Source organism: Arachis ipaensis, chromosome B3 (genome assembly GCF_059453495.1).
Source record: "Arachis ipaensis isolate K30076 ecotype BB chromosome B3, ASM5945349v1, whole genome shotgun sequence".
NCBI lineage: Eukaryota > Viridiplantae > Streptophyta > Magnoliopsida > Fabales > Fabaceae > Arachis > Arachis ipaensis.
The window spans coordinates 44,299,633-44,309,629 of NC_142438.1; the positions used below are offsets into that span (position 1 = coordinate 44,299,633).

The 9,997-nt window shown below is 37.1% G+C and overlaps 2 protein-coding genes across 2 annotated transcripts; both read left to right on the plus strand.

Annotated features, from left to right (window-relative positions):
• The first annotated feature begins 998 nt into the window (after nucleotides 1-998).
• Nucleotides 999-3,764, plus strand: LOC107630435 (G-type lectin S-receptor-like serine/threonine-protein kinase LECRK2). Its single transcript, XM_016333555.3, has one exon. It carries the CDS (start codon nucleotides 1,150-1,152, stop codon nucleotides 3,580-3,582), a length of 2,433 nt encoding a protein of 810 aa, XP_016189041.1. The 5' UTR covers nucleotides 999-1,149; the 3' UTR covers nucleotides 3,583-3,764.
• Nucleotides 3,765-3,877: 113 nt separating this feature from the next.
• Nucleotides 3,878-6,938, plus strand: LOC107634422 (G-type lectin S-receptor-like serine/threonine-protein kinase LECRK2). Its single transcript, XM_016337930.3, has one exon. It carries the CDS (start codon nucleotides 4,344-4,346, stop codon nucleotides 6,756-6,758), a length of 2,415 nt encoding a protein of 804 aa, XP_016193416.1. The 5' UTR covers nucleotides 3,878-4,343; the 3' UTR covers nucleotides 6,759-6,938.
• Nucleotides 6,939-9,997: the final 3,059 nt, after the last annotated feature.

A 9,997-nucleotide genomic window follows, 5' to 3' on the forward strand; every position in this document is an offset into this window, starting at 1 on the left:
TTGTCTTCTGTTGTAGCAGCATTGGCTGCCATCCTGAGACTTGATCACTCACACTCACTCTCACTGGTTGAAACTTTATTGCTCACGCACGCTGGCAGGTTAAGTTTTGATTACTCACTCACAGGTTGAATCTTGCTTGATCACTCACACTCACTCTCACAAGTAAGAATTAGGATTACCCTACTAAACCCTAGCAGAGCACTTCTAAACCCTATGGTCCCTATGGTCACTTTTTTACATTTTTAAACACGTCAAATTTAACATTAGTTTATATATATTTTTTAATTAATTTTTAAATAATATAATATTTATCCCACTGTAGTTTCAATTAATTTCTGTAATTTTGACACCATAATCAACGGTATTGTTTGTTCCACGCTTGAGAAAATCGCATTCAGGTCTTTCTTTTTCAACTTATAATTTTTTCTCTTTTTATTTTATTTTTTTAATGTGTGAATTTCGCTGTTTGAGCTTTAGTTCAGTTAATTCTTAGTTGTAATTCTTTTTGCTGTCAGATCATGTTAATGTGCGTGATGTTTTTTTTTTTTAATTTTTTATTCTCAAATTCATGTAATGAAAGATAATGTAGAGGGTGGCTGACGGTGCTTGTGGTGGTGGGAAAGGGAGTGGAGGAGGGTGAGTGTGGGACTGTGGGATGGGGCGGAGCAGGAGGAGGTGAAGATGAGTGCAAGGATAATTTTGGTATTTTATATTAAAACAAACCATATTAAGGGGGTTAATATATATTGAAAAACCAAGGAGGAATTGGGTGTAGTTTAGGCAAATCTGGATTTGTAAGTATAATTTCTCAGAAATAAAGATTGGCTTAAGTCAACAATGTGTAAAGACAAAAGTTAATTCTTAGAGGACTTGCTAGTTTTGTGTCCAAGATTTGGAACCAATCTCCTGCATGACACGGCTCATGACTTGATGCATATTGCATGATTTTAATTTCCACACGGAATGTGGAGTGTGGACCACTCCTTTCTGCATCATGTGTGGAATTTGGGAGTGAGACTCAGCAATGCATGAGAGTCAGTCAACTCCTGTAATGGAGCCTGAGCCTTACTTAACTGTTGTGTTTTGGCTAGTGAGTTCATCACTAAGAATCATTCTCATTTCAGAATAGTTAAGACTCCACAAAATCCTATGGCATCAACACCTGCTCTGTTATTGCTAGTGTTGTTGATGCTATTTGCAAATGAAACCACAGCTGAGACAAACCACACCCACCTCATTCCTATAGGATCTACGATCTCTCCTACAGGCAAAAATACTTCATGGTCTTCACGTTCTGGCCTCTTTGCTTTTGGCTTTTACCCTCACGGTAACAGCTATGCTGTTGGAATATGGCTGCTTACTCAACCTAAACACACAATTGTGTGGACTTATCATCCTTATAGTCCATCAATGTCTTCAAATTCCACATTGAGATTGACCAAAGAAGACGGGCTACTTCTTCTGCAAGAAAATGAAGACCCAGAGTTTCTCATTCCACTTTATTTTTTACATCAGGCTAAAGTAGAAGTGGCTTCAGCATCTATGCTTGATTCTGGCAACTTTGTGCTTTATGATAAGAATTTTAGTATGTTATGGAGTAGTTTCGGTGACCCAAGTGACACCATATTAGGTGGCCAGAATTTAACAGGTGGAATGGGCCTGGTCTCTAGTGTGTCACAATCAGACCATTCGAGTGGACATTTTTTGCTAAGCAGGCAGCTTGATGAACACCTAGCTGCTTGCCGTGTGAACAGCACATGTGAACCGGAGGATGCTTATTGGGCTAAAAACACATACTTTGAAGGTTATGGTTATCTACAGCTCAGTCTTAGCATTGAAGGTTCGCTTTGCCTAAAAGATTATTCCTCTGGTTCTGAACTGGAGTGTTTAGCTAGTAGCAAGAACCTCACAGACAAGTCAAAGAATGCAACTTTTATCTACCGTGCTACACTTGATGAAGATGGGGACTTCAGACTGTATGCTCACCAATTCGAGGGAAATACTAGCTCAGGTGTGCAAACGCTGTGGAAAGCCGTGGAGGGGGATAAATGTCAAGTCCCACTTTGTGGCTTGAACAGTTACTGCTTCATCAAGAGCGACAAAGTCATGTGTCAGTGTTATCCCGGTTTCATCCCTATCAAGAGTGGTGGTAACGATACCAGGTTTCTCGACTGCGAACAGAACCACAGCAAAGATAATTGTGAGAGCATAGAGGACCCAACAATGATGTACAATATGACTTCCTTAAAGGATATCTACTGGGGTGGTTCTCCTTATTTGGTTGTGCCAATAGAGATGGAAACTTGCAAGAAGTCTTGTCGGAAAGACTGTGATTGCAGGGCGGTGTTATATAAGAGCGGCATCTGCGAAAAATATAAGCTTCCACTTCTATATGGCAGAAGCTCTAAAGATGCATCAATGACGGCCTTCGTGAAGATGCCTTCAGGAATTGTCCTAAGTCCTACTTCAAACCAAACTGCTCTATCTCCAACAAAGCCCTGCGTCTTTGTTGATGACAAGAGAAGTCTTATAATGATTCTGTCCCTTACCCTGGGTTGGATTTCGTTTTTTGGTTTGGTCTTTGTATTGTATATTTTCATCATTTACAGGCATCAAGTTCATAGGTATGCAATATTATCTGCAAGTGAAAATCTAGGATTTGTAGAAGAATGTTCCTTGCGTTCATTTTCCTTTGATGAACTTGTGAAATCAACTGGAGGCTTTGCAGAGGAGATAGGCAGAGGATCTTTTGGAGCGGTTTATAGAGGCACAATTGGTGACAGTAACAGAAGGGTTGCTGTGAGGAGACTTGAGAAATTTGTTGATGAAGGGGAGAGGGAATTCCAAGCAGAAATCACAGCCATTGCTCGAACTCATCATAGGAATCTGGTGAAGCTCATTGGTTTCTGCATTGATGGATCCAGGAAGCTTCTTGTTTTTGAATATCTCAGCAATGGGTCTCTTGCAGATCTTCTCTTCAAGTCTCATATGACTATGGCTTGGAAAGAGAGATTAAAGATTGCATTAGACGTGGCTAGGGGAGTCTTGTATCTGCATGAGGAGTGTGATGTTCGGATTATCCACTGCAACATAAAGCCTCAGAATATACTCATGGATGAAGTGTGGACTGCAAAGATATCCGATTTTGGATTTGCAAGGCTGTTGAAACCCAGCTATTCAAGAATGAAGAAAATGGATGACAAGAGAAGTAGGTACTTGGCACCTGAATGGCAGAAGGATGAATCAGTGTCAGTTAAAGCTGATGTTTATAGTTTTGGGGTGGTGTTACTGGAGATTGCATTCCGTAGAAGCAGTATTGATATGAATGTTGCATCACCAGAAGAGATAGTTCTTTCCAGCTGGGTATATAAATGCTATGCGGCGGGGCAGTTGAATAAGCTTGTGGCAGATGATGAAGGCGAAGATGTAGATTGGAAAATACTTGAAAGAATGGTGAAGTTGGGGTTGTGGTGTGTTCAAGACAAACCATCTCTTCGTCCGACAATGAAGGATGTGATCTTAATGTTGGAAGGACTGAAAGATATTCCGGTTCCTCCCTCTCCAGCCTTCTTTGTTGAATAATCTAGGGACACCACCGTCCATTTTTATGTTGTTCTTGTCATCCATGTTGTGTGTAGCGTTTGTACTTGTCGTGCCATCCATGGGAGTACATAAAAAGAAAGGTTTATGTTTTCATATTGCATATAATAATAACAGTTGTTTATAAATTGTATTTACATGTATGCCAGTGGAGATTCACATAATAATAATATTAGTTTTTCATTTCTACAGCTTCAAAACGTTTGGTTACGCTACTCTATTATATATGGAATCATTATCATAGACACAAATGTTCATTAATATATTATCACACTTTGGATTTAAATCGATGAATCTTCCCCTGCATTACATGGGTAATTTACATGTTATATTCATATTTGATTCATGCGGTTCAACAGGGGATTCACTAACTCGAAACTTTGACCGAGTCCATGGTCTCATTGAGCTTTAACAAAATAATGTATGAGTTCCTTGTTTACCAGGTCTAAAGACCGTGGAAGATACTCCAAATGTGTGATAATGAAGATTGACGTTCATTGTCTAGTTAGAAAGCTTCTTAGGCTTTTCTTCACTAGGTGTCTTTCCACAACTGGTCCAAGAAATTTTGGTCTTATTTGTTTGCACTATTGCTAGTTTTCCACTTGATGTTGATTTGAGTGGTTATAGATGAAGCAAGGTCTTTGTATGGCATTTCCTATAAAGCTCAAAGCATGAAAGGCAATGATGTTATGAGCCAGTTTGCATCTCTTGTTATCAAGACCAAAGTACTGATTTGAGTAGTTATGAATACTCTTTCTGCAAGTGCCGTTGGTATCTTCCTATTGCTCCTGTCCTTATGTTATGTAGGAAGAACAACAGAAACACAAGTTCCAGTTACAAAGATAACACCCGGTTCCTCACTTCACCCTGCCACTAACCCTACTCACTGGTCTTCTTCTTCTGGCCAATTTGCATTTGGCTTTTATAAGCAAGGTAGTGGCTATGCCGTTGGAATCTGGTTGGTTGATGCGAAGAACAATACGGTGGTATGGACTGCAAACCGAGACGATCCACCAGTTACTTCAAATGCAACTCTACAGCTGACTGCACAAGGTAAATTTGTTGTGCAAACAGAACAAGGAAAAGAGATGCTCTTTGCTAATGCAACTGCTTCCTATGCCTCCCTGCTCGATTCTGGAAACTTTGTACTATATAACCAGACTTATGGCATCATATGGCAGAGTTTTGATTTCCCAACCGATACTATGTTAGGTGGTCAATCTCTACCTTCTGGAGGTCAATTATTGTCTAGTTCTTCAGATACCAATCATTCAAGTGGACGATTTCGCCTTAAGATACAGGATGATGGAGACTTTGGTCTGTATCCAGCACATACAACTGACACAACAAGGGATGCTTACTGGCCGCAAGGTACTCCATTATATAATGATAAGATAGTCAAAGGCAAAGCTTATCTTTACCTCAACAAAACAGGTTTGCTGGTGTCCAAGAATGGTAGCAATAGTGTTATTTCGAGCCATTATGGACCTTTATCTGGCGATAGTGTCGGCAGCAACCAGACCATTTATCGTGCAACCCTGGACCCTGATGGGGTTTTCAGGCTGTATGCTCATGATAAAGGTAGTGTGTCCAAGAAAGTTTCACAGTGGCCATGGGATGACGGATGTGAGGTAAAGGGTTACTGCGGCTTTAACAGCTACTGTACATTCAACGACGACAAACCCTACTGCTATTGTCTTGAAGGTTTCGACTTTATAGAGCCAGATCAACCCACTCTTGGCTGCAAAAGGAACTTCTCAATTGCAGAGTGTAGAGGTGAGAAAGGCAGCGCAGCTGCAGCCTATTATAACATGGTCACCATGCTAGATATTCAATGGGATGATCACGCTTATTCCGGGGCCGATATGGAGCACGAACAAGAATGCTCTGATTCTTGTTTGGCTGATTGCAACTGTTGGGGTGCCCTTTATGAGAACGGGAAATGCTTGAAACAAGGGATGCCTTTCAGATATGTCTCAAGGAGAGTTGAAGAGTTCTCAGCCACAGCCAGCACAATGTTCTTAAAGGTGGGAAATATCACCCATAAAAGCAGGAATCCTAATGATGTATTCATGTCTCTCCCAATCAGGAGTACTAGCAACAAAGCAGTTGTCACTATCATTGTCATCACATCGGTGTTCACTCTTCTTTTATGCTCAATGATCACCATCTCTTGCCACCTGATTTACAAGACTCGAGTTCTAAGGCTTCAGAGGCAGATGGAGACTGGGAACTTAGGCCTAAATGAAGAAGTGGCCTTGAGAAGATTTTCATATAGTGAACTGAAGCGGGCAACAAACGGTTTCAAGCAAGAGCTGGGTAAGGGTTCTTTTGGAGCAGTCTACAAAGGCAGCTTATACAAAAGTAGAAGATCCATTGCAGTGAAGAGACTAGAGAAGCTAGTTGAAGAAGGAGAAAGAGAGTTCCAAGCAGAGGTGCGAGCCATCGGAAAAACACATCACAGGAACCTTGTTCGCTTGCTGGGATTTTGTGCCGAGGGTCCCAAGAGGCTTCTGGTCTATGAATACATGAGTAATGGTTCCCTTGGAAAGCTCATCTTTGGGGGTGAAAAGCGTCCTGATTGGCATGAGAGAGTGAGAATAGCACTGGATATTGCAAGAGGGATCCTTTATCTCCATGAAGAGTGTGAGGCACCCATTATTCACTGTGACATAAAGCCTCAAAATATCTTGATGGATGAATTTTGGACTGCAAAAATATCTGATTTTGGTCTAGCAAAACTCTTAATGCCAGATCAAACGAGAACCTTCACAGGGATTAGAGGGACAAGAGGGTATGTGGCTCCAGAATGGCACAAGAACACCCCAATATCAGTGAAGGCAGATGTTTACAGCTATGGTGTTGTGCTGCTGGAAGTTATATGCTGCAGAAGGAACATCGAAATTAGCGTTTCTGTACCAGAGGAGATTCTTCTCTCTAGCTGGACCTATAACTGCTTTGTTGCTAAAGAGTTGCATAAGCTAGTTCCTAGGGAAATAGTGGATAAGAATGTTTTGGAAAATATGGTGAAGGTAGCACTGTGGTGTATCCAAGATGAGCCTGCTCTCCGGCCAACAATGAAGAGTGTGGTGTTGATGTTAGAAGGGGTTACTGATGTAGCTATTCCTCCTTGTCCAACAACCTCTATTTCTATGTAAATTCTCTTCTGCACTGTGGGAAATAATATTGATGTGTCTTTGTGTTTTTCAGTTTATATGTTTGTCTTCTGTTTAGTGCGTTTCAAATTCTTTCAATTGTTCTCGGTGGTGTTGAGATATATAACAAGGTACAAGAAAGAAGCTAATGTAATTCCCATGATAATTAATGTTTTATCAAAACCACTGCTTTTGAATTGATGATCAGAAGTTCAAGACACTACAGTTTGTGATATATGAATTGTACTGTTAATCTATTATAAGCATAATAATCACAAACATGTCATTTTAATGTTTACTTTGTTAATATAAAATAGAAATGAATAAAAGAAGGTAAAATTTTCAGAGAGAATATGAGTAGTGATTTTGATAGTGAAGTCAAGATCATTGAGTTTGACTGGAGCATTGCATCATAGCCATAGGATGAATTGAAGGGTTCTTTCAAGTGTAGAACACGGCATAACTCGGTGGCTGGTTTTTGTGTTCATGTTATGAATTTATGGGTGATTTGATTATTTATTGGTTCATTATAATAATTTTAGTCTCTTAGATACTGACTCAAAATCTTCCACATAATATATAAACAGTGACGTTTGAGAGGAAAATGAAGACTACAGAAAATAATTGTTCAGGCTCTATTCTAATATTAGTGTTTGACAGTGAAATCAACCTATATTATTTTCAACCAACTCAATGCTCTTGTTATTTTTGCTTCAACACATGAGACTTGATAATACAGTTACAGTTCAGCAACACGCCACAGCCATAGGATGAATCAAGTGAAGAACACGGCACACATATCATTCATTCATTCATTCCTTCGTTCTTTTCTCTTACTATAACTAAGCAATGATCCATATTCTCACTTTTATGATCTTTGTGTTATTTTATTGCTACCCTTTTTCGCTATTTTGAATATTATTTTATGAAACTACTCTTAGATAAACGGATGTATCTAAAAATTTCTAAATTGTACTACTAGTTTGCATTGTCATTTTTATGCTTTAGATTTCAAATATTCTGATTGATAATAAATCAAACAAAGAAACTAGAGATCTAATGTAACTCATTCTCAAACCAACTTACAATCTCTTAAAATAGTAGGACTTCAATTTATTTTGTCGAATTTCAGAAAATTTGAAATCTGACTCCTATTTTCAAAATTTGGTGAGTAAAATATTTTGCTATTTTCTTTTGTCCTGGATACCCCATTTTTTCCCCTCCTTAATGCTAGTTTTTGTTATTGGGTCTTGTTTTCCTTCTCTTTTCTGAAACTTTTGGATCTGATTTTGGAACAGCAAAGCTATGTTAGAATACTACTACGTATGGCAATGTCAAATGCCAATCAGCCAATGTAACGTGTGACATTAGCACTCAATCAATGGAAGCTAACTAACTAACGAATTGTACTCTTGTGACGTACTTAAAAAAGGATTAAATCCCGCTATAACTGACTCTTTATTAGCCTTGATCAAGTAAATGCCAAGTTGAAGTTGCATTCCTTTGAAGTATTGTTCTATTCTAGTTTCAGCCATGCATACTCGTTAGTTTTTGTTTCGTTAGAGTCTAAACTTATTCAGACAAGAAGCAAACTAATGTTAGGAAATTATTTTAATTTCCTAATTTGTTTGTGTGTAATACATATATTAATTATAATAATAAATTATGCTATTTTAAATTAAATGACTTATATAATGGTGATCTCATTTATTGTTATAAATGTTAAATTGAATAAGTCATTATTACTTTTGATTTGGAATTAAATGAGAATAAAATCGGATATTATCTTTTGTTCCTTAGATAATTATCTTTTGGATTTTAGATATATTATCTTTTGGACTTTAGATATTATTTTATTTGGGTTTTACGGTTTAATGGGTGTCATACTCAAATATAAATAGGCATTCAGGGTTTCGGTCCCCAATATACCAAAGCCGCCTTTGTTGCTCTTTCCCCATCAAAAGAATTGCAGTTCAGTCACTTAAGAATACAGAAGGCTTTGGTTGAGAAAGATCGAAAGAACCACAAGATCCAAATCCTTCTATCAATTTCTGAATTTCTACGAGTAAAGGTGCGCTTCCGCATCATGCTATATTTTTGATGATTCAATATAGATGATCTGGATTAATAAAATAATTTATTCCAACAAATAATATCAGAGCTATCCATAATTCAATTATCAATTTATTTTATTAGATCAATATACATATAGATATGCGTGTTTATATTATATATGAAATTGATGCACGCTTCATGAAATTGTTCTTGATTATGTGCGTGCATGGATACGTATATATTCGGTTATATATGTAAAAATATCCCCTCCATGCCTTTTTGGTTGCCTTTATTTATATGGATAAATCTAGGGGATAACACTTTTATTAAAATTTGGCCAATATTTAACTATTAAAAAAAATGATTAATCTTATACTATTAAATTTTATCTCACACAATTAAAAATATTAATGATAGTTAATATTTTTAGATTATTATACCCACTTATTTTATAATGATAGTTAATTTTATCTCATTGAATAAAAAAAATATTATTTAATTGTTACAAAGGAAACTAGTAACAATTTAGATTATTATACCCACTTATTTTATAAAGGTTTGGTTTTAGAATAAATTGATTAAACATTATGCTGCCAAAGTAGCCTCTTTTATGAAAATTGATTTATTTAAAACACTAGGAATATAGTGATATGTACTTCATGCAAATATTGGTCAGTCCAAAGAAAGGTCTATATTTGGCCGAATTACATACACATATTAATGGTAAATAAATATTTGGGTAACTGATTAAGAATAAAGTAATACTCATTATTTATGCGAAAAATAATCGACCCAAAGGAAGTTTATTGTTTGGCCAAATAATAAGCATTGCACACTTTTGTTTATTTTCTATTAATTATGCGGTCAATAATCGGCTCAAAGGAAGGTTGTTGTTTGGCCAATTAATAGAAAATATATGCGATAATAAATAGGTTGCGAAGTTTAAGTCTCCATGTGTGCATTAAGACGGTCCAAAGAAAGGCTTCATGTGTGACAGGAATTTTGACAATATTTAATTACTGCAATGAGAGTATCACTTACAGTTAATTTTTCTATCCAAAGATTGAAAATTAATGTTGTTCTAGATATCTTAATATGAATTTTTTTCCATTATTTAACTAATGTTTACTTCATGTTTATTTGTTCTAATCCGGAAACTATGGATTTAGCTACCAATGTTAGCACAA

Coding starts and splice junctions, on each gene's coding strand:
- LOC107630435 (XM_016333555.3), top strand. CDS start 1,150: ATGGCATCAACACCTGCTCTGTTATTGCTAGTGTTGTTGATGCTATTT.
- LOC107634422 (XM_016337930.3), top strand. CDS start 4,344: ATGAATACTCTTTCTGCAAGTGCCGTTGGTATCTTCCTATTGCTCCTG.